The sequence below is a fragment of the Xiphophorus couchianus genome, chromosome 8 (assembly GCF_001444195.1).
Source record: "Xiphophorus couchianus chromosome 8, X_couchianus-1.0, whole genome shotgun sequence".
Taxonomy (NCBI): domain Eukaryota; kingdom Metazoa; phylum Chordata; class Actinopteri; order Cyprinodontiformes; family Poeciliidae; genus Xiphophorus; species Xiphophorus couchianus.
In genome coordinates, this window is record NC_040235.1 from 9,899,497 (window position 1) to 9,924,527 (window position 25,031).

At 37.3% G+C, this 25,031-nt stretch overlaps 3 protein-coding genes across 7 annotated transcripts in view; 1 reads left to right on the top strand and 2 right to left on the bottom strand.

Moving 5' to 3' along the window:
• The window catches only part of exd3 (exonuclease 3'-5' domain containing 3), a 47,802-nt gene extending 45,233 nt beyond the window's left edge, over positions 1–2,569 (bottom strand). For 4 of the 5 annotated variants that reach the window (XM_028025229.1, XM_028025231.1, XM_028025230.1 and 1 more), the window contains exons 1-2: positions 1,733–1,849; positions 409–468 (exon numbers count right to left, since the gene is read on the bottom strand). In XM_028025229.1, the coding sequence (XP_027881030.1) occupies positions 409–436 (28 nt within the window). In that variant the 5' untranslated portion in view covers positions 437–468; positions 1,733–1,849. Of the gene's footprint in view, positions 1–408; positions 469–1,732; positions 1,850–2,535 lie in introns of those variants that run through there. The other variant, XM_028025228.1, reaches the window with a different exon arrangement.
• A 1,043-nt stretch (positions 2,570–3,612) lies between these two features.
• Positions 3,613–15,880, top strand: cdc37l1 (cell division cycle 37-like 1). The gene is made up of 7 exons (XM_028025524.1): positions 3,613–3,996; positions 5,862–6,161; positions 6,267–6,360; positions 6,592–6,707; positions 7,048–7,170; positions 7,281–7,451; positions 11,847–15,880. The coding sequence occupies exons 1-7, from the start codon at positions 3,892–3,894 to the stop codon at positions 11,961–11,963; spliced, it is 1,026 nt and encodes a 341-aa protein (XP_027881325.1). The 5' UTR covers positions 3,613–3,891; the 3' UTR covers positions 11,964–15,880.
• On the bottom strand, positions 14,909–25,031 carry ak3 (adenylate kinase 3). Its single transcript, XM_028025525.1, has 5 exons — positions 24,447–25,031; positions 20,222–20,341; positions 19,797–19,969; positions 18,014–18,132; positions 14,909–16,207 (listed from the first exon to the last, which is right to left on the bottom strand). Exons 1-5 carry the CDS (start codon positions 24,592–24,594, stop codon positions 16,096–16,098), a joined length of 672 nt encoding a protein of 223 aa, XP_027881326.1. The 5' UTR covers positions 24,595–25,031; the 3' UTR covers positions 14,909–16,095.

Here is a 25,031-nt window from a genome sequence, read left to right on the forward strand (position 1 = left end):
TACTTTTCACAGTCCACTGTTGCCCTGTTACCAGAAACCACGTTCCTGCTCAAAAACTAGAATGTGGGACTTGAACCTTTTATGTGTCATTACCAACCAATGCTGGTTTTATTTAGTGTGGATTGTTTTAGGCAGTAGCTTTTCCTTTGTGGAACTTAAAAAGGGATAGAGAAATAACTAGCATACTCTTTCAGTGAGAGATATTAGTGCCGCTCCTCCACAACTTATTGCAGTTTAAAATAAACTCAACTTTTCTTTTTTTTTTTTTTTTAAATCTTTGTTTACTTCAAGTATCACTTATGCTTTCAGTTATGTTTGTAGCCACTCTAAAAACTATTTCTATCCCAAATGTGTAAAACATGTCTGGACTTGCAAAACTACCATGTGCAATAAAACTGGGTTACTAACCCTTTTCCTCTAGAGAAGTAAGGCTCATTTCTGTGTTCAGGTCGACGTTCTGCTGTCACCCTGTAGAACGGAAGCACGGAGATCAGATTGTGAGGTTTCCACTATAACTATTTCAAATTGTCACAGTATATACATCTTACATCAAAATATGTTTACTGGTGAGTATATGCATAACATTCAAAGTTACCAAGTTAAAGAGAGAAAATGTGGGTTAGTCAATACAGATATGTATCATCGCAATATTCAACAATAACATTAAAACTGCATGTTTTTCTAATATTGCACAGACTTAAATACATCTGTGATTTTGTAGGGCTAAATGCCTGGAAAGGACCCAGAACTGACCAGTATACTGGCGCTACAGCTGTCAGTCATTACACCAACAGACTTCAAGACTAATACACTTATATTAGGTATAAAACTATTAATAAATTTCAAACAGTAACAAAAACTTATTTTATTTAGTACAATACTTTTCCTTGGACAACACAATTTAAGGAAACTATGTCTGAATGTTTCTGTTCAAACATAGTTTGAACATAAACAGTTTTCTCCCACTAATATATCCTTAACTGTCACTTTTATATAATCTCTAGCTACACGAAACAGTGAGTCTGAACCTGGAGTGTTTATCCAGCAATGCCAAAATATCTTCAGGGACTTGTCGCATGTTCAGTATTTTTGTGTGTGTGCGCGTGGGTATGTGAGCGTGTATAAATCAAGCCTCAACAAAGGCATCAAAATGCGTGTTGCAATTTTAAGCAGCTACATGGAAAAAAAGAAAAAACTGTGGGAACAGAAGCCTGAGAAAGGGCAAGATGCCAGCTGGCTCTAAAGTTTGATTTCAGGCTGGGGATGGTTTAAAAGCCTTAAGTCTGGTTGTTTCTCTCTGTCTGTCTGACTGTCTGCAGGCCTTGGATGGCTTTTGGCAGCGAACTGTCTTTGCTGCACGGTAAGGGGAACTGTTGATGGGGAATAAAGACGAGTCTTTTTTTGCCTGCAACGCCACCTCGTGGTGAGGAAATCGTCCTACTATTTTCTGTAAGCAAGGATTAGCTTGTCTGTCACAGGTACTGTATGTCAGACACTGTGATTCTTCGTATTGGTTTCTAGGTTCTCCGGAAACAAAGGCATAAACCTTTACAAAGTCCGTTGTTTTTCAATTCGTTAACACACCTGTGTCGTTATAAGCTAGCTCGAAAGCCCGATAGCTAGGTTGACATATTTTCAGTTCAACATTCAGTTGTTTTAAACGTGTCAACCGGCTCAAAATGGTTTCATTCCGACAGTTTAGAAATTTCATTATTAAGCTAAATAGACTCACCACTGGCTAGTTTGCTCAGTTAATTAGAAATCGTCACGCAGACTGGCAAAGTGTGAGCCGTTCTGTTTCTCTAGCTCACTGGCGTCTGTAAGGTTCCAAGTTATCCCTGAGTTTAGTTTCGCAGGCAGCTTTTTCTCTTACACAATTATTCACATTTTGGAGATTTTTCAAGTCCAACAGACCTTGAATGTTATTAACTTTAAATAATTTTTTTTAAAGAATAGTATGGTCCAAGCCCATGTATGTTTTAATACTTTAAAACGACAGTTTTACCGAAACATTTTCACACACATGCCTGTGAGTCTAAATAAGGGTAAAAAAATTTTTGCTACCCTAGGTTTACAGTGACTCTACCTCCCACTTCTGGTGGAACATTGTAAATGCAGGCAAACGAAAATCAATTCTGGGTAATATTGTATATTCATCCTTAACAAGCCAAAAATAAACTTGTTCTCTGAGAAAAATAATTACAATACAAATGAATATGTAAAATCTAATTGTTTTTAGTTATTTTTAAAATAGAAAATCAGTAGATTTGGACAGTAGATTCTGGACAAAGCGGTCCAGTTTGTTTTCCCTTATTCTTATTTCTGATTCATTTAATCTTTCTATTGATGGTCATAATTCTTCAATTTCAACATTACTTTACAACTTTGCTTCACTCACTATCCCGGGTTTGTATGTGTTAGCAGTTTACAACTAATGTTTTAGTTAAAGCTGACACGTCTGGACCACTAGATGAATATGTTTCTTTTGTTCCCAGGTATATTTATGGTAAATTATTTGTTTTCCTTTATACTCACCATTGTTTGTCCCTTGTGAATTCTGCAGCATGGGCAGATGCATGGGAGGGGGCGGCCAAGTATCTCCTGCTTAAATAGCTGGATGATGTCACTGATTGCATAGTGGTATTGGGGTATTCTTTTGTGTGATACATTGTTTGTTTTTTCTTTAAAGTAACCTTTTGAGTTGTCCTGTATTACATGGTTTATTTTGCAGACTTTTAAATTATGTAGATGAGTTTGTAAATTAAATTAATAATCTTATTCTTGTTTCTCTGTTTAGAGCACAGGTGTCAAACTCCAGTCCTCGAGGGCCGGTGTCCTGCAGTTTTTAGATGTGCCACAGGTACAAAACGCTGGAATGAAATGACTTAATTACCTCCTCCTTGTGTAGATAAGTTCTCCAGAGCCTTGCTAATGACTTAATTATTCTATTCAGGTGTGGTGCAGCAGAGGCACATCTAAAAGTTGCAGGACACCTGCCCTTGAGGACTCGAGTTTGACACCCCTGGTTTAGAGTTTGCTGTTCGGTTTGACCTGTTTCATTGTGGTTTAGTCCATTGAAGTGCATGTGTGTTGCCAATACAATGTAAGAACAGTGAAATGTCAGAAGCTCAGAATGGATGTCAGAGCCAAAATTGGAATAAAATTCATCAGGAGAATCTGGAACTGGTGGCTGATGCTGTTTTTCTTTCTCTTTTTTTAATGGGGTATGGGGGGTTGTTTTTTCACCTTTTTTACCCTTTAACCTCACTACTACACATTGAGACTAGACATTTTATTAAGTTAAAATCTAAACTTAGAACTAAAATAAAAAACTAAAACAAACCAATTTTGGTCTAAAAGTTCTTGAAAGGTTTCAACATTTTGCAACGTCATGATTAACAGTACCAAGTACAAAGTGTGAATACTAACCTGAAACAATATAGGTCTTTTTCATAGTTTTGCTAATTGCACATAATGAAAGAGAGAACCACTAAATTCCACGAAGCGACATTTTAAATTGCCCTTGGCCTAAAGGAAAAGTTTGCTAGAAATAAATAGAATCCTGGAGAAACCTCTGACTATGTCACGTGGTACACAGTCACGTGGGACATAGTCACTACGTACCCAATACGTCATGTCCCAAAACAGCTGCAGCCTGCTTTAGTTAGAGCAACGGTTGTTGTTATTGTTTGTAGCGCCGACATACTGCTATCCCGAATCATATTTCCACTTTTCCTCCCTTGGCTTTTCAGGTCGCTATTCATATCTCATATAGCCGTGGCTGACAGCTGAGCATAAAGAGGCAAAACTGTGTGAGATTCCTCAAACATAGCTAGCATAGGCTAGCACTTTCCAACGGGCACGGTCCTCTTGAGAGTTGCTTTTGCGGTTATGGCGTGGACGGGACACGGAGCTCCGTTTCATACAAACGATAAGCAGAATGGCGACCCAAATTCGCCAGCGAGGACTTTAACTGGTGTCCCTCCCAGCCACCAGGTAATGAACTTTTAATGCTAATTATTAGCTGATGTGTTAGCATTCAACTTAATTTTCCACAAGCTAACATTCTTTCAGAGTAATTAGTAATTAAGCACTAATTTTACATTAAGAAGTAGGTTTTTGGGTAAGGCCTGTTTTTGTGACGTTTAGTGGTCTGAATTATTTCAGAAAGAGTTTACAGCACTTAACATAGCTTATTTGCTGTGTTATAGGAGTAGCTAAACTAAATCAAAGACAGCGTTGTCTAAAAAAAAAACGTGTGCTGTACTTCACTTTGATATTTCTCTAAAAGTTCACATGACAATAGAAAACGTGACAAGCGGACGAAATACATGATTAGTGAAATCAAATTTCACAAACTTCTCCATCTCTGATCCATCCACATCCCAAATCATGAGCACACCTCTGTGGTATACGGAGCCCCTAAGGGGACATGGAGAGGAAAAAAAAAGGAAAGAAATCCCGACTTATTATCTCGAGATCCCGACTTATTATCCCGAGATCCCGACTTATTATCCCGACTTATTATCTCGAGATCCCGCGACATTTCTGAAAAATCGCGAGTTACTTTTTTGGGGGGGAAAGGCATGTTTTTATGCGGTAAACGTGGGGGAGTGTGTCTACATTGATTATGGAGGACGACTTATATCATTTTCTGCGGTCCAGAGATGTCCCAGAGGAGGATATCATGCACATGCAATTTAGCGTACATCCATCGGTAACCGTGAAGCTGTCCAGAGGACTGTAGCTGGTTATTAATGAATTCTACCAAAACTGCCAAGTCGGAAAAGGACTTGCGCCGAATGAGTCCCCGCGCTCTGAAAACTCTCTTCAGATGTCTCTCACTAATACTAAATCCATGTCTGCTGTCAAGCACTGATTTAATGTGTTTATACTCAAGCCCAAGCTCGAAATAAAAATCTATATATCTACCCCATGGGTGGGTGTCCTCCATCACTGTGATTAGGTCGTTATGTACTGATCTCGGGATCTCGAGATAATAAGTCGGGATCTCGAGATAATAAGTCGGGATCTCGAGATAATAAGTCGGGATTTCTTTCCTTTTTTTCTCTCTCCATGTCCCCTTAGGGGCTCCGTAGTGGTATGACAGCTGCAGTCTCTAATAAAAAAAGCTCTGTTATGTTTGGTGGCATAAAGTGATTAAAACAATTCAAAGGCTTACTTCAGTGCCAAATATTAGTGACACAACAGAGCTCTTATTTATTTTTTGCTCTTTTATTCTATATTTGTATCCATCTCACTTTTCTCTGTTCTGCATATAGAGGTGCCCGTTAAACAAATCGCCCAAAGGTTGGAATTAGATCTGGATCAGCGATTGGCTAGTTAAACTCTGACTTTTCTCCCCAACTATTTGTTAAAGGCATCAAAGCTAAAAAAAAAAAAAAAAACACCACCAATTTGGGTTTTCTAACACATTAACTAAGAGCTTATATGTTGATGAACTTATTTAATATCTATTGAAGTTTGGGAAGTTATACTTTGATACGTAAATGGAGATATCTGTATAATAATTTTTATTTTGGATTGATAATTACTACCACTCATAGAGCCTGAACTGAACCACTTTTTTTATTCTGTTATTTGTGAAAGTCGTTACTAAAAAACACAGAACTATAATAAAATTCAGCCGGAAAAATTCTGATCATTGCAAAGAAAGGTGTAGCTTTCTTTATTTAGCTTTTTAACTTTCAGTGAAATAAGGCAATATAGAATATTACAAGTTAGGGCTTAAGATGCACCTTTTCTCTACGAACTTCATGAAAGATTAGTTGCTGCATCTGCTTAGGAACTCTCTTGAAGTAGAATAAAATGTTAGTTCTCCCGTGTTGACATTTCTCTAGTCACCGTCGTCCCACCTTTGTGATTGCCCCATGGCGTCACTCTGCCAGAGCCAGCAGCGCTGTGTGAAAGCCTCCATCGTTTCCAGCTGGCGGCTGGCTGAAGCGCAGGATCAGATGTGCTCTTTGGGGGTCCACAGCTCTGAGTCCATGGAACAGGAGCGAGCGCGGACCCTCGTCTGCCCGACTGAACTCACAAACACAGAGGAGGAGTGGCGTCGCAAGGAGAGCATGCTGGCAGTCCCAGAGCCCAGTCGCAGTCCCGTCCTCGGTGCCACTGGAAGTTGGGACGTTTTTGATAAGGTGTATCATAAAGAAAAAAAATGTCATACTGTTGGAAAAATAATTAATTTCTCCTGTCTGCTTTTTTAATGTGTTGGTATAATCATTGTTTTTTATTGCTTTTAGAGTATTATTAATTTGCACCATCAACCTGTGGAAATGGATCAGGACACCTGCAAAACATTTCTCCAGAAATATGAACAAGAGCTCAGGCATTTTGGTAAGTGAGGCACTCACTACTAAACTTTTAGTTTTGAAGTAAAGGATACATCTCTTTCTTTTTACTTGTTCTTTTTACTTGTTCAGGCTAATCAAAGTTCCAGATAAAGCCAGTTTTTTCTAAATTTGCTATTTTCCTTTTCTGCATATTAAAAATGTCTAGACTATCTAATTTTCCAAATTTGTGTTTTCAGTCTTCAAGTTTTGATAAAACATGACTTTCCTGTCTCAGGTATGTTACGGAGATGGGACGACAGCCAGCGATTCCTTTCACACATGCCGCAGCTCATCTGTGAGGAAACAGCAAATTTCTTAGTCCTGTGGTGCATTCGACTACAGCAAGAAGGGGTAATATGATGAAGGTGTTATTTTGACATCACAGAAAAAAAAAACTCAGAAAACTTCAAAAGTCCTGCAGAACTCATTTAGGCTGATGTTCATGATTCAACAGTTATAAAGAGACTAAGCAAAAAGATGCTAAGGTGATCCTTTGCTTTACACAACAGGGTCTTCAGGTCCTCTCTTATAACCATTTGAAACTTCCCGGAGATTTTCATCATTGTCGTTTCCAAACAAGAGGCAGTGCATACTGAAATAAAAACATTTTTTGACGTTGTTTACAGTTCAGGAGGTCAAACGTGTATTAAACATAGCCCTCTTAATGCTAATTCTGTGTTTGGCCTTGCAGAAAGAAGCACTGATGGAGCAGGTGGCGCACCAAGCCGTGGTTATGCAGTTTATCTTAGAAATGGCCTCAAATTCTCAACAAGACCCTCGTGGCTGCTTCAGGCAATTCTTCCACAAAGCGAAAGTAAGCCACAGACAGTTTATATATTGTATAATGTATCTATATCTGCTATCTTTATACTACAACTATGACCCGAGGCTTTATAAACAAACATTTTACATGTTGCTTTGCAGGAGGGACAGGACGTCTACCTTGAAGTCTTCCGAGCAGAACTTGACGCCTTCAAACAAAGAGTTGAAGAATATGCAGCGAAATGTAGAAATGACGCTTTGAACGTTGATCATCAGGGCTTTGACACAAACTGTAGACCTAACACCAAAGTAACAACAGATTTTATATCACAGGTGAGCATTGCTGCGTTCTCAGGCGTCACTAAATCTTGTGACTTCTTGTGGTTACCCTGTTCAACTGATAGATGGCACTAAAAAGCAGTTGTTTTAAAGTCGGTACAAGTATTACCAAAAATTGCCAAGGTAAAAAATATATTTTTAGAATATTTGTTATAACATTGCCAAAAACTGCTCAGCACACAGCAGTTTAGCAGTTCAGTTTAGTGCATTTGGCTGCAGATCTTTGCAGAAATTCAATCTGTCTTTTAACAACTTCTTTCTGAAAAAAACTTCTCATAGTAAAGTTTCTCCTATCTGTCTAAGCCTCAATAAATCAGACATTTTTGTATTATGAGGTCCTTTAAAATTAGACTTACAACTATAAATGGAAGGAATATGTTTTGAGCAATAAATACTGCCCATATAAGCAAAATAAAAATATATTAATGCACATTTTAGACAAACCTGAAAGATAAAATAACAGTACCTTCATCCTAGGCAATATGTAATACTTCATGTTTTATATTTTATATTACTCATGATAAAAAGAGGGAATACTTTCTGTTAAGTTGTAGTGTATTGACTAATATTTTTTTATGAATGCTGATTCTACTCCTGCAGGTGTTGGGCAATGTACACACAACACATTGTCATAGGGAAAAAGAAAGTACACCCTCTTTCATGTCTAGAGTTTTGTGTTTCGGCTCTTCTAAGGATGATCTGGGGTTTACTGGGTTTAAAATGACTGAAATCAAACCTTAGTGGAGTCACAGTGTCATTATTTACTGAACAAAGAAGAATGCAGTGCATCTCAGCTTTGGTTTCATCTTTGCAAAGGAGACTCTCCTAGAAACCTTCTGCTTTTTTGAGCTGAAAGTTTGCGTTGCTACGTTATTATTTTTAGTCATAAAAAAAGAATACTCTTGCCATCTTTTCCATCCAAACAGCATTTTTCATATTTTGGTCACTTTAGCATGCAAACTCAGATCTGTGATATAGTTGTGGGTACGATGCTTAATTTCTCAGATAATAGGTAATCTGATCTGGAATTGAATATGCTGGGATTCCAACTGTGTTTAGTTTTTCTACGCAACCTTAGTTTTGCATATTCCTGTGTTTCATATGAAAAAAGTACACATCGGAGTCAGTTTTTTTTGTGTATTTGTAGTTGAATTTTAATAATTTTTTAGCTTGAATGAAAAAAATGTAAATGAAGGAAGGCATTTTTTTCTACTTTGTGCTACAAATCAAGGTGTATTTAAAAATGCACCTTGATTAGATATTCCTGTAGTCTTTATTATCACTTAAATATCTCAGTGGACCTATTTCACCTACTTTGTTTTTTAAATGATTTATCTTGACAATAAACACATCTGTTTATTGTTATCATGGGTTTATTGAACAAGTCATTTTCAGTTAATTCACCCCTTAGCCAGTTTTTACACTTTAAAAAGCAAATTATAGGTTTTCAAAATAAAGAAACATAAACTCTTGTAATCCAGTGATGGATTAAATGCTCTCCTGTTACTTTGTTAGCAAAGTCCTGTCTTCTTCGATTAGCTCCTCATGGGCTTTGTGCTTCTGGAGTCCAGTCAGGTAATCCTGTCCTTCACAGCCGTCTCTATTAAACAGGCGGTTGATTTTAGTTGTCTTAAACTTATTTATGATTCAGCAATTCAATGGCTTTGGTGCTGTGGATCATTTGCTATTGAGGCAAAAATACATTTGCATCTTGTTGTCTGAGCAGGTTTTTGAGTGGTCCAAAAAACATATTTTCAACAAAACTCTGTGTGAAAGTTAGAGGAGACATCTCCTCTAACTTCTTTTATGGATAGTTGAAGACTAGCTTCTGTTTTTATGCTGATGGTCAGTGTTGTATAAAGTACTGAAATCTCAGAGTCAAGTAAAAGTATAGGTACCTCTCCAAAATATGACTTTGGTAAAAGTCCAAGTCACTGACTGAAATGTTACTTGAGTTAAAGTCTTAAAGTATCTGAAACTTCTTGTACTTAAGTATGGAAATTGCTGTAAAAATGGATGTACTCAAGTAATGTAATGAAAAGTACAAGTAAAAAGTAAAACAAAGCAAATGCAGTTTGAATGACATTTTTTATATTTTGGTAAACTTGTCAAATACACTTAAAATAATGTACACAACCAAGTGCAGGCAAAATTAAACCTGCTAATAGATATACCTGCAGCCATCATTTAGTTAAGAAAATTAGGTGCTTTACCTATAGCACAAGGTTAACGTAACCTGCTTTACAGCTGAACCAGCTTCTTAGTATACCCTCCAGGACAGAAAATACAACGTTTTTGTAAGCCTTAAGTTTTCCCTTCAAGTAAGGTCAGTGCTGAAAATGAGAAAAATAAATAGTACAGAAAATGCAGCCAACATGAAGAAAAAGAGCTGTTACGATTACTCTACTTCACAAATCAGTGAATCAGTCAATGCTACAGTCAGTAGGTGGTGCACACAACTGGTCATTATGCAAAAGAAAAAAAGAATTGGGAGGGAAATGCAGCTTATTGGCATCTGAAGAGGGAGACCTTTTTTGTAAACCTGGTTTTGAACTTGCATGCCTTTTCTATATTCGTTAAATTTAGTCTAAATTGCTATCGCTATGGCTTCTGTCCCCCCTTGAACAGAGGAGTCTAGGTAGCCTGCTACAGTCAACATTAGGCCTAAGCTAAATACACCACGTGTGGAACTGAAACAATGCCAAACAAAGTTCATTTATACAGGTAACGTTATGCTCAAGATTTCACAATAGTGTCTAGTGACCAAGCTATAGTTACTGAAACAGGAGGATTATAACCATTTCATAAGACGTTACCTCGATGTGTTTCTTCAAGTTGGACGGGGAGTTTTTGTAAGAAAGAATTTCCACATCTTTGGGCAGGAATAACATAAACTGCATGCGGTACGACGAATCTTTAACACCCACGAAAGAGTATATTGTGTTTAAATAAGGCCATGGGCTCTCATCACCAGCTGGTGGTTCCCCTGGACACATTGAGCCGTGTCTGACGTAGTTGCAGTCGTTGTGGTCTCCGTCTCCTCCTCCATGTGGCTGCTGCTGATTGCGAGACTTGCTTTGTGTTTAATGGGAGAAGCGAAACAGGTGTATCCTATTGGAGGTGATGAACAAGCCCAGGCAAGCAGGCTACCGACTTTGTTGCAGTCAATCAGTAGGTGGGGTCAAAACACTTGCGTTTCTCTTTCTCGCTTTTTTGTAACGAGTAACTAAACCACACATTGAAAATGTATCGGAGTAAAAGTACGCAATTAAGTTCGGAAATATAGTGAAGTAAAAGTGAAAGTTATCAAAAATTTTCATACTCGAGGAAAGTATGAAGTACTCCAAAATATACTTAAGTAAAGTAGTGAAGTGTTTTTACTTTGTTACTATACAACACTGCTGATGATACCGTGTTGGACTCTGATGAATTCACACCACATTTGACGGTTTAACAGCTTTAATAATCTTCTAAGTGTCAGGTGTCACATCAAACAATTGGTAAAAAAAATATTAATCTGAAAATCTTTTTACTTGCCCCTCCGTTTTAGGTTAAAAGTAGACTAGTCTGCTACTTTAAAGTCTGTGGTTGATTATGGAAATGTATTTTATATAATACTTCATAGAGCTTAAATGCTCTTGGTAGACAAGAGTTTTGAGATTCATGACAATCTTTAAAATTTTGACTTCTCCCTGTGTAGTTATGGAAGGTTATGGGATTCACAAAATCTAGTTCTTTGACGCTGCCAAGGCTTCAAGTTGATTGGTGGGAGTCATTCAAATATTCTTTCCCATTTGTTTTTCTTAATAAAAAACCTATTAGCCGTAATGTAGATGGAGTTCTTCAAACTCTATCACTTTAAAGAAAAGCAGTTGTGTAATAACTCACAGTTATTGAGGAGCTGCTCTCAGTTTTTGTTGAAAATATTAAATAATGTGTAAATAAAAAAACTTACTTTGTGGTGGAATTTTTAACATTTAGACAGTTTCCTTTGGTATATCTCCAGAGAACCAATAATAAGCTAGTTCTCCACATTCTATTCAGCAAACATTTTCATTGTTGTTTTGAAAAGGTTTTTGTAAGCGAGGTAGAGAAAGGGGGCCACATCCCCCGCTGCCGGCCCCACAGCTTGATTAGCAGCCAAACATTTACTCCGTAATAGAAAATCCTGTTTCTCAAGATGGTTGAGCTTATTGAAGTTGAAGCTGGTCCTGCTTTTGGATTTCAATGTTTTTATTTCTTTATCATGTCTCACATAGCACTATTTTTAGCCGTTTCTGGTTGTGTAAAATATACTTCAGAGCTATATTTGTTGGTTTCAGCCTATGCAATACTTACAGAATTTATTGTTTCGGCAATTTATTTCTTTTGCTTGCCTTTGACTTCTAGGAGGATCCTGAATTCAAGATGAAGCACTGTTTAGAGGCTGGACTGTGGACAAATACAGGAAAATGGACAAAGGACGACACTACAGAAACAGAAGACATCCGGATGATGGAGATATAAAGACTGTTGCCTCGACTCCTGCTTTCCTCCCATCTCACTCGTCGGTCCACATAGCATTTATTGAGTCTGTAAGCCTTCATCCAGCGCAGCAGGCTGAAACGGCATTACAGAGCAGGAATAAATGGAGACATGATCATCCTTTGTGTTGCCTCTTTCAGCAGAACCAAGAGGAAGTTATGTTTTGCTCATGGTAAACATTTTTTAACATTTCATTTGCATTTGGCTACTGCTGCAGAGTGTCCTGCTAGCCAATAAATGCTTATGCTATGCTGTAGTGTAACCTCCTCTGTTTTCTTAAGATGAAACTGATGTTTTGCTGTTCTTAAAACACAGAGAATTCAAAAAGTACAGACAACAATTAATGTGAAAATCTAAGAGAACAATATCTGAAAAATCAGGAGCTTTGTGATTTGCTAAGCTGAATCAGAAATGTGATTGGCTGTTGACAATGTGAAGGGGGAAAATGCTTTGAATTAAGTTTATTATCAGCCTGTTTGTAGACAAATCTGTATGTGTAAGAGTTTCCCAGCTACATGTACCTTATTGGTATACACACCGTTATGTTATGTATTACAAAATCATGTGCAGTACAGGCCTTACTTCTCCAACTTACTCCTCTGAACAATCTGGATTTTTTTTTTTTTGCCCTAACCTCACCTACAAGGAGCGGTTAAAGTGAACATGTTAAATGAAGCAGTTGTTTGTTGTAATGAGCAGAGGAAAAATAAATAATGTGGTTACAGTTTTTGCCATTTATTTTCTCTAATCACCACATCAGTTTGATCAGGTTTTCTCCCATTTTCACTGCTGATCTCTCAGGCAAAGCTGCTGCAGTCAGTCTGGACTGTTGCACTGATGTACCAAAACCAGTAAAGAAACATTTCAAGATGGTAACCTTTCTATGCTTTTGCCACCAAGAGTCACCTGTTTTATAGTTTGTGTGGTTTTATGGTATTTATAGTTGAGACAGCAAGAATGTTAGCCATCAGTGGCTTTAAATTGTTGTTTTGAACACTTGTGCCGAGTAAACAAGTGAACAGCTGATGCACTTTAAGGATTACTGTAAGTAACTCCCTCTCAAAACGTATCCCAACATGTTGTCCAGAAAGGTTTAGTCTAAACCCCATTAATAAACTGAATTTAAACATTTCATGCTTAAAAAGTACAATATACAGCATATTTTTAATTTACAGTGTTCTTTACAGATGGCCTCATGCTGAGTCAAATGGGATAAATGTTTCATAACATTTAAAAAAAATGTATGATATATTCTCAATTGAATTACAGTGTAAACCTGAATTGGACCTCTTTAATGCATGAATCTGTCCTGATGGCCCCTCAGCACCACTCTTAATTCTTTGCAGCCTTTCACAGGTTTCCTTTCAGGATTTTTCTGAGTTGAGCTCCATCAGTCTGCAAATCATTTTTCTAGTTTTTTCTGTACTTTTAGGTAGTTTTCCATTTATCCCGAATGATTTCGTATTTTGAGTGATGAACAAAACCTGACTTTATGAGAGATGTTTAAAGTTTTGGATGTTGCTTAAGCTCTTTAAGCTCTCAGGTTTCATCAGATTGCATGTACCTGTTAGTTTATAATAAAGCTCAGCAGTAAAAAAAAATAATTCAGCTGACTTGTGTAATATACAAAAAATAACCATGTTCAATATGAAAGGTGTAAACAGCAGGCGTTATCCAGATACTGTCTGGATTTTAAAGAGATGAAAGTAAATTCTTCTTTCTGGAGAAATGGTTGTTCTAATTGAGATTTTAGCCAACCCTTCCAGCTATTGTCTCTGATCAAGTTGTTCTGATAGAAACCAATTGCACGTAGCTAACATAGGCCAGCTGTATCTGAAATCAAGACTTAAGCATAAGTGTCTAGTGTGGGTTTAGCTTTAAGCAGGACATCTGTAAAAAAAAAAAAAGCATCAGCACTAGGTGGAAAAGGGCTGATCCAAAAGATTGTGTGTGTGTGTAACTATAACTATTTCATTAAACATATTTTTAGATGAAAAACACTAATAGGCAATTCATATAATTATATAATTTATTTTTTAATTTCTATTTCCCCAGTCAAGCTGAACAAATGCAGACATTAGCATTGCTTGTTACAAACTTCCATTTTAAACATGTCACCAACTGTCTACATTTTCTCATCGCCGTGGAGCTTTTACCTCAACAATGGGCTCCCGTTTTTCTGTTCCCATGGTAACAATTTCCATGATCTTAACAATCTGATCTGCATAAAACAATGTAAAAATTTGCTGAGCAACACCATCGGTGAGATGGGTTTTGCAGTTAGGGGAATGTCATTTGGGACTACAGGCAGATGCATGATGCATTGGTTTTGCAGCTCTGAATCCTTATTTCCAGCATCTGTTCTGCATTCAGCTGCTCTTTACCACTACACACAGAATGACTTACATGCATCAAAACTCAATCATGTGCTGTGGCCGACTGTTATTGCTTTCAGTTGCCTCTTTAAAAATAAAGGCAAAAATAATTGACATCAGTTCCATGAGTCATGCTTTGCTGCATTTTGACTCCGATTTTGTTACTCAGCCTCCGTGGAGCAAAGCAGAGCTTCTGCCTGTGAGGGTTGCATTGATACAGATACTAAACGAAAAGAAAGAAAACATCCTCAGCATTACATTTATTACTGAAATTTTTGTCTAATTTTTAGTGTCATATTACGGTGCTGGAATAAAGAGGACATTTGTTCAAAAGCTTTTTAGGCATTTACCAATCAACCAAAACAAATATGGAGATGTGCATGATGTCTGGTTTTAGTCAATAAATGTGCATGTGGACCATTAACACTAAAATTGCCCAATGAGACAGAATGACAGAATATTAAACTACTGACACAGATAGAGGATACAGTCCTGCTGTCAAAGTCAATAAATGGTAAACAATGAAAGAAAATACACATTGTCATTCAAGTGTACAGTACAAGACATTTATTGTGATTCATAAATATCTGAGTTGTACATGAAAAGATGGTTGTTGCATTTCAACAATGCATGGAAGTGTTTAAAAAACCAGAATGACCACATACAGTACACTGCACAGAAGCATTATTAAGGCTTTTTCACAGGGTAAACATTCAGAACAATGTGCAAAACCTGCAAGCTCATACCTTTCAACAACATTTGACCCTGTATAACATGTGTCCATGTATGTGTTCATCTATTTTTCTGCTGTCAGGTCAGACTAAATAAATGCCAATTATCGCTCACAGGGAATATAGTCACAACGAGGAATGGATGATGAAATGTATAAGAATGGAGTGTTTCAGAGGCATCACTTGTAAGACCTGAGGTGGTTGAAAGTAGCTGTTAAGCAATTCTTGTAAGAATGAAAAAATATCCATTATTATAAATGTCCATTTATAAATTATTTAAATTGGTCCATGATTAGAGGAAAACAAAGTGTTTAAAAATCCTGCCTTTATCAAGCTGGACAGCAGCAAAAGGCACATATATGAGAATCAAACCCAACAGCATGTTCTGCTTAAAGGAAACAGCCACTGCAGAAGAAATGGGCCACATTATACTGAGATGCACACTTGTTACACTACAACAAAATAGCCTCCTTTCCAGGATTTATGATTTTTAAAAAAGCTGCTGATGATGTTTAGCTCATGCCAACAGGTTGTGTGTGTTGGGATTACATTTAGAAGAATTATACCTGGTTTTGTTCGTGCCAAAGCAGTTCCTCCTGCAGCATCTTGTGGAATGTAACCCCTTCATGTTGTGCTCCTGCAAAACTTCAAGTTTGAGTCAGCTGTTAACTTCTGACTACATAAAGGCACAGAGTGGACACACTAACAGCAAATGGTTAAAAAGATTTGAGGCACACACTCATCTGAGTTCTCCCCAAATTATTTCAACAACACAGAGGTTTTAAGAACATTTTTTTTAAAATATTTTTTTTTCTAACATAGGTAATAGTCTTATTCTGTTTTTAGTAAAAGAGCTAGATCTTCATTTGCTAATTTAAGGGCTTTACTTTCAATGAAACATAATTCCTCTATGCTCGACTACTATTTACATGATGCATTTTTGATTGGACGGTGCACAGTGTGGTTTTCCCATCAGTAAACTTCAGCCGTTCTTGGATTTTGCTGAGGCTAAGCAGCTCTTTGACTGAGGGAGGAGAATTTTCTGTGGAGAAAAGCTTCAACGTGCGGCCATATCTTATTGGTTTCTGTTCCCGTAAAGGTCTCCAGCACACCTTTACTCCTTGGAAGAGAAAAATAAACACAAACTCAGAAAAGTGTATTTATAAAGGTTGTCAAAAGTAAATGCACATATAATGCAAGCTTTATACTGATAACACAAACAAATCTGCTTGCACAAGTGTGGAGCTAATATTGTTGAAGGATCGTTTAAGGAAATTTTAGTATTTAGTCCTCTTAAGTTTACACCTGGCGTCAATTCAGGTCAACCTCAAATGAACTCGAGCTATCACAAGAGGATTTCCTGGGAGTTACTCATTTGAATCCTTGAGCTAAAGCATCGGTTTGCAGACAGGTTACACTGGAGCAAAATAATCTCATTGCGCTAAGGTATCATTCAGGAGCGAGCATAACTGGAGAGAATCTAGAACAACAGTAACATTGCAAAAGCTGAATGTTGTCTTTTCTTCCAAGGACAACATTCTTTGGATGGAACTGAGGATTTTATCAAGTCGGTAAAAAAAAATTGACTGGGAGAAGTCTGGCATTATATGAATAAAGGATGATCTGTTTGTTCCTCCATCAACGGATTGTAGAGAATTTTCAATATTAAACTTGTGTTTCTCAAGGCAAACCGTTTGCAAACTGCCAGTAAACAAAAAGAAGAAGAAGGCAGTGCGCTTGGAGGACCAGAATCTTACAAGCACTTCATGAGAGGAATAATTTAAGTTTGTAAATGACCTAGTACAAGTCCAGAACTAAATCTGTGAGGTCAGATGAAGAGGGTTGTGGAGAAAAGATATTCTCACAGTTAGTCTGATATACCTGGAGAATCTTTGCGAGGTAAAACGGATAAACATTACCAACCCAAATAAACATGTTAAAAGTCTGATTTTTATTCATAATTGCTGTAAAAAAAAAAGAGTAGTATTTATTCAAAGAGTCTTCGACTGACTACAGGTGCATGCCACACTTTTCAGATTTCATGTGTTAAAAAAAGGGAACTGTTCCTTCCACGTTATGTTGGTTAGCCACATATTATATCTTAATGAAATACACTGAAATTTGTGGTTGCCACATTTTAATTTAAGCTGTAATGTACACTCAACATATTTCTGCCTACATGACATGAGGAGAAACACAATCTGAGCTGAACCTCCCCACCCTGCAGTTCCCCTTGGGATGTGATTCTTAGGCAGCTACTTGGTCACTGGGTGTGGAGAGGTCAGGGTTCATTAGCTGTGACCTTTTACCTACATTTATGCATTTTTTCCCCTCGACTACTTGAAGCTCTATTGCTTCTAACCCATCCAGAGATAAAGCTAAAGGATTTTAATTATTCAGATATAGCAAGTGAAGCATAAATAAACTGTATCCTGGGTGCAATTCTTGAGAGAAATTATTTAAATTAGTTCACTCAGCCATTACTAAAGACTCACTTGTTCTTCACTTTCAGTGCTCACATGACTTAGGCCGATCAACATGTGATCGTTTGTCAGGATAAGAGGAGCCGATTGTCTCTGGTTCTTCCTTGCTGAACTAAATGCAAATAAACTGTCTGGGAGCTTAAAAGACTAAAAACCTCATGGAAAAATCACAAAATCCAAAAGGTAACTTAATATGTTGTGTGGAAATTGTTAAAGCAGTCTGGTGGGTTTTGTGTGAACAATAGAAAAGCTTCTGCAATGTATCTTAAAAAGGTAGTTGAGGAAATTAATTGTTAGCAAAAATGTGAGATATTCTTTGCACACAATTTTATTTTAAAAAGAAAAATAAATCTACTGATAAAAATAACAATTGATACATCACTAATTCTAAACGGAACTATCTGAATTCAGTTTATTCTATATTTGATTTACGTTGCATCTACCTGTAGAACTCCAGGACGGGTTCTGTCTGGGTTTCATAGGACTTCAGTCTCCGTGTGACCGTCTCTGGTCTGTCGTCATCTCTCTGAACCAGAGGCTCTCCTGTCACATCATCCAAACCCTGGAGAGAGGACGAGAAACATGCTGGCACTTTATGTATTTATTAATAACAATTAGACAGAATTGTTGGATATATTTGAATAAATGTGCAAATTGTGGGTGTTGCTGTAATTCATAGCTATAATTTGTTATATCTTAGTATACTTGTGTGTAGTTAATAATAATAAGTTAATAATGAAAAGTAACTTATTTATTTTAAATTACATCATTTATGTAATTATTATTTACTTGTGATACCAATAATAATAATAAGAGCATAAGTATTTCATTTACAAAATAATAATTTGCTAATGAATTTTTATTAAAAAATTTTTTATTGTTAATGTTTTCAACCATTAAATGATTAACAATATATTAATTTCATGTATTTAATAATTAACCATAATAATAAGCCAAAAATGTTGAGATATAATTCTTTTCCTTGCTTAAGTTAGACATACTTATTTATTAAACGACTGATCTGCAGAGAAGAAGGAAAATAAAGGTTCTGACATCTCATTTTTCCAAGTCTTATTGAGCTAGAATAAAGAGGAAGCCACTGCATATTTGGCCTCTTTGACCAAGCTCCTTCTGTAAACATTTCCTTTGCCAAACAGGAGCACTAGAAGCCAATCATGATCCACATATGTGATGCTGCTCAACAATGAACAGGAAATCTTGACATGTGACCAAAGGAACATAAACTATAAATCATCTGTCTGCCTTCTGCTTCTAATTCTGTCTCACTTTCATGTCATGCATCATAATATCACCTGTAGCACTCATGCTGCCTCTAGAAAAAAACTATTTTAAACCATTTGTCCAAATTTGAAAATTACAGCTTTTTACAGAGGTTTTAATGCATCGAGCAATAATTAACCAGTCATTACTGGCACCCGTGGTAAAGATAAGAAGAAGAAAAAAAAAACACCTTATGAATGCATTTGTATAAGCTTCCATAAAAGTTTTAGAAAAAAAATTCAACAAGTCAATTCAGTGGATAATTTTTAAATAAAAAACCCACGATAGATGCTACTTTTTTCAGCCAGTCTTCAAAATGGGAAAGACAAATGAACATCTGAATTCAGTTGTAGTCTTAGTATTTTCTTGTAGCAAGTCTACAAGAAAATAGCCACACATCTACAGTCAGAGCAATAATCAACCAGCTTAAAAAAAACTTGAACTGGCTTAACAAAGACACACTTATATTTGACAAGGTGGGGGAGGGGAATGTTCACCAAGTCTACATGACAACCATTTCCTTCAAGTCTCCAATTGCTTCCCTGGGGTGATGTTTTTTGCAAGTTTACCATCCCTTCATGTCTCATTGGATTGCTGGAAAGTAGAGGCATGTGGGTTTTTTTTTTCCCTCTCAGTATTTTACAGCAAAGCTTTTAACAAGGTCAGATTAAGTTGCCATGACAGCTGTGACCTGCTGAACCACTTGTCACTCTCCTCTCTCTGCTCCCATCTATATTCCACCTTTATGTTGTTTTGGGTCAACACTGCTCCTGGTCAGACATCGATGTTTGTTCAGTCTGCCTCTGGGAATAATTTCCCACAGACCCAAAATGAGCTTTTCTCAGAAATTAATCTACTTTTCTCATATTTGCACATTAAATTTTCCCCTTGGTCATTTTTATTAATTATGGAGTGAAAATCATATGACAGAGAGGGCATACTTACAGGAACTTTTGGTGGGTTGAAATCTGTATTATAGACTCTGCCACTGGGGATGTGAGTCCAACGAGAGGTCAGCCTTTCTTTGATGGTCTGGAAAGGGACATTCAGGTTGATGACCGTATCTAAAGCGAAGGCATGATCGAGAGCCTCTGCCTGGGACACAGTCCGAGGAAATCCTGGGAATAAAAGACAGATGAACAGACGTGAGGAAGGCAAGCAAACTGACGGAAAACACCAAAATCTCCATGCAGATAAGTTACAATAAGGCAGCGGCTCTCTTGAGTGGTTTATCAATAACTAGAAATAACTGTTGGTGGCTTGCTTCACACAGGTTGTGTGATCTCAAACAGTCAATGCCGATAACGTGTTCCCCCTGCTATCATTTCCAAGAAAAGAAGCAAACGAAACAGACGAGCGCGGCCTCGTACCGTCAAGCAGCCAGCCGCTGCTGTCTATCTTCCTCAGGTCATTCAGGATGAGACGGGAAATGATGTCGTCAGGTACCAGCTGTCCCTGATCGATGCAGGACTTCATCAACAGGCCGAGCTCTGACGATGAAGATGGAGATTCATGTGTTAGAAAATGCTCTTTTTTCTTTAAATGGTTTTTTTTTTTTTTAAATCAGTCTCAAAGCTTATTTAAGTTCTTTGCAAGGATCACTTTTTCCACCTTTTGTCACATTTTAAATCTGTAATTAGTTTTACAATTCAGAACCCTTTCTTCTGATAGTTAACATCAAGTAGAGCCCATCTGGTTCTAACTTAACCTCATGAGAAATGTTTTCACTTATAATTTAGTTATGGCGGCTTCACTTTAAATAAAACGTTTTAAATTGTTTTACAATTCACAGATTTTTCATGTCCAATTTTACTGTGTACCACTATTAAATCTGAACAAATATTTTTTTTACAGTATAAAGTATAGATGCACTGTGAAGTCCTCAGAGAAAACTTAAGTGGACAAAAAGCATCATGGAGACCAAAGAACACAGCAGACAGGTACATGTTTAAAGCACGTTTAGTTTATCAAACGATATATCCAGCTTTGAGCATCTGACAAGCACAGCAACAGAAAATGGTGAGGGTAGCATCATGCTAAGGAATAGATTTCTTCCCAATGGTTAGTGAAGCTATTCAGAGCTTACAGGAGGATTAATGGAGCTAAATACAGAACAGCCCTGGAAGAAAACCAGAGGCTGCAGAAATGGAGATGGTTCACTGTCCATCCAGCAGGGTGATGACTCTAAAATACCACAAAGGTACAAGGAAATTATTTGTGTCAAGACATATCTATGTGACTGAATGATCCAGTTGAGGTTGAGACATAAATCTGAACAAGCATCTGTGGAAAACTTCAAACAAGCTGTCAGATTCCCAACCAGACTAAGCCAGCTGTTTTGCAAAGTAGAACTTCTAGAGATATATCCCAAAACACCTGCTGCACTACCACAAAACATGGCTCTACGATTAAGGAAGGACTGAATATAAATGCATGCTGCACTTTTCAGAGTTACTTTTAGAAGGAGAAAAAAAACAAGCCTGTGAATACATGTCCTTAATTATGAAATAATGTATCTTGCTCTGTCATATAAAACTCAATAAGATTAAAAGTTATGGTTGCAGGTGGTTTTGGCATCAGAAGCATCTGCTGGTTTCCAACAAATATTAAAGGCATTAAAGTCACAGTCCAGTGGAAAATGATTAAAAAATAAAAACCTCTTCTCAAAATAGCTAATACAATGATCATTTTGTCTTTATTAACTCAATTTTAAGGCACACAAAAGGACAGTTGTTACTGTTTTCAGCTGCTAAAGAGAAGTAAGCTCCTAAACATTTTTTTAATTGAAGCTTCAGTCCGCAAACAACCAGCCGTTAAACTGGCTCCTCAAACCTTGTCAAAACAAACAGCCGCCATATGGTCCTTTGTGCTGGATTTAATTTAGTAATTGATGACTCCAGACCAGTCATCGGCTTTATGGAGACATTACCGTGGTGGTAAGATGACTTATAGCTCTTCACAAGAACAGCTGAGGTTTGGTTTTATGGCTTAAGACTAAACAATACCAACACTTGAATATTCTGAGAAGAAAAACGTTCCTGCATCTGCATCTTCAGAATTTACCAAAAAAAAAAAAGAGAGCATCTCTACATCTTTTAAATGCAGAGGTTACACTGAATTTGAAAGATGGATTTGTGTTGATCATCAGTTGGCACATATGATCATGCCTTCTCTTTTTTAACAGTGCAGGAAAGAATAAAGTGGATCGAATGACACCAAATTATGGTTGTAAAAGCTGGAAAACAACGATTGGAGTTTGGCTTCACAACAAGAAAAGGGCACATTTCACAACTCAAAGTATACAAGCATAGACGTTACTTGAAGTCATTTTTGTACTTAAAGTCATTTTTGTAAAGTCAGAAAAAAGATACAGAATTCAAGACAGTCACAAATTCTCAATTTTTTATTTCGAAAAAACAAAATAGTCCAAAGCACATGGTTATAAGTTGTAATTTGTCTAGACTGGTATAACAGATGGACAAAATTATTTATTAATGACTCAAAGAAATAATGATCAGTGACATGACTCTTTATGTCTTTATTAATAAGATTGCATACAATTATTTTGAGTCATTTGCAAAAGTAATCATGTCTCCTTTCTACATTTTTTCCCCTTATAAAAAAATGGGGGAAACATGAATGTGTCTACTGTTGTAACTCTAGCTGTGTATTAAAGGTCACTCTCCTCCAGAAAGGTTTAACATTTTCAAGTCGAACAACTTTTCTCCCCGTATTTCCAGGTGGATATTTAGCTTTATCCACCATCTACCTTTTCTGGCACAATCATGTTTCACAGTAGAGACCGTGTTTTCAGGGGCAGGTACAGTGTTACTTTCCCACCTCAGATAGCGCTTTGAATAGTTACAATGGCTGCTTTTCTGATTAATGCTCTCCTTGCCCACCCTCTCAGATCAGGTGGACGGCCATGTCTTCCTGTGTTTGGATTTGTGCCACAGTCTTCCCATTTTAGGGTGATGGATTGAGCGGTCCCCTAGGAAATGTTCAAAACGTATGACATTGTTTTATAACCTAATCCTACCTTAAATCTCTCTGCGGCTTTATCGGCGAGCTGCCTGATGTGTCCTCTGGTCTGAATGGAGCTGCTTGTTCACTGACCTCCTCTTACAAACCTCTTTACACAAAAGCAGGATTTCTACTAAAATGACTCTGTTTACTATGAGTCTTTTGATTGCAATTGGTTGCACTGGATTTTATTTAGGGATTTTAGGTTAAATATGAATAATTATATTCTTTTAAAATATACTAAAACAATATTTTTAGATTTTAGTTTGTACTGCATAAAAACCAAATAACAAGAGGACATTTGAAAGTATAAGGGCTGTGAATAGTTTTGCAAAGTGCGAAGGAAAGAAAAAACCAAGCAATGAGAATGAAGGACACTGAGAAGGTGAAACCGTTTTGTGTGTGTGTGTGTGTGTATTTTGTTTTGTCATTTTCACTCAAGGAGGTCAGAATTCAACTGAAGGAAGTCATTTTCTCACAAGTCTTGCCGAAACTTCCTGACTCTGCTTCCGACGTGAGCATGAAGCAGTGCAAAAGGTCAGACTTGATGATCGTCACAACAGAAACTCTTGAAGGCTTTTTTCTCCCGGTTTTAAGGAAGCAGGTCAACAACCTGCACGGTATATGTCTTTTTAATATCAAGGGCATTGATACAGGACTTTCTCTACTGCAATGCAAAGAGTTAGTACTAGGAAAGGTCTCAAACCAAATTTGCATTTCTCTGAGAATGATTAATGAGAAACTGTAGAACAATCAGGCTGGCAAAAGGTCAGTAGTTAAAGTCAGAAGACTGGAGAGCAAAATTCAATCAGCCATCATTACTACTCATTTAATGACACTAAATATCGAGCCACATGTTTGATTTACTCAACAGAAACATTCCTGCAATACATAAATGAGAACTGACTAAATTTAACCCTTGAACTTGATGCATTTTTGCAGAGTATACATATTTAGTCCCTCTGGCCTGCATCAGCAGTTTTTAAACTTTGCTTCAGTTTTAAAGGGTTATAGCTGCAAAACTTAAGACAGACTGGAAAACTGGGGAAATAAATGCACCATTGGAAATTTGCAGAAGACTCCCGATTCAGTGCAGATATGACATCTTCTCTGCCCCGATAATGATTTCTCTGTCATGAAGCTGTTATAGAAAGCTTCTTTATCACCAATCCTCCTACCCAGGGAACAAAAGTTCACAGTTAACACTTATCTTTACAGCTCTTTTTTTATGTTCCTCCAAGGTGAATTTAAGAAGAAGCGACCACCTTTCAAAGTTCAGGTATTTGGTGTAAATGTTTGCAGTACAAACATAAAAAGGACACCTTCATTACACTTACAAACCTGTTTGACTTTAGCTTAACAGAAAAAAAAAAAACTGTTTTATGCCACTGATCTGTGGTATGTAGCCGCAAGATAAGAAATATATAAGGGTGGTGCTCTTATCACAGCGTGCAGAACACAAGTGTCTGTATTCCACAAAATGAAAATACAAGGGAAAGTACAGTAGAAAGTACATTGGGTTTGAAAATCTTAATCAAGCTTAAAGATAAATTGCTTGTGGTTTTAACTTACCCGTTTTATCCTGGATGTTGGCTCTTAAAATGTCCCCACTAGACATGTGTTGCAGTCCAAAACTTTTGATAATGCGCGCAGACATCGTTCCCTTCCCCGATCCCGGAGGTCCCATGATGACAGCACGGATCATTCTCTGCAGAACCATAGTTCCCAACAGAACTGCAGTAGAATTCAGAGGAAAATCACCCGTCTGGATTGCTCCAATCAGACTAGATCGAAGCACGTAGGGAGAGTAGACTGTTGTTTTTTTTTCTCTCCCTTGCAAACTACGCAACAATGGGGCGAGTCTTAAAGCAGACAGTGTCAACCCACTCTTTTCCCTGGGCTCTGCTGAAGCTAAAAGGAAGAGGAGGAGGAGGAAGGGAAAGAGGAGGAGAAAGAAGACGAGAGCCAGCTCAGCCTGCAGAGGCAGATGGAGATCTGCTCAGAAGGACGACGCGCATCGTGCAGGAAGTCAATTTCTCCCACTCGGCTTGTGCAGAAACTGTCCGTGTCACTGCATTTGCTTTAATGGCGATCCATTTATTGTATAATGCGGTTATATAATTGGTCTGCCGGGGTTAAAAACGCTTTTTGGGAAGG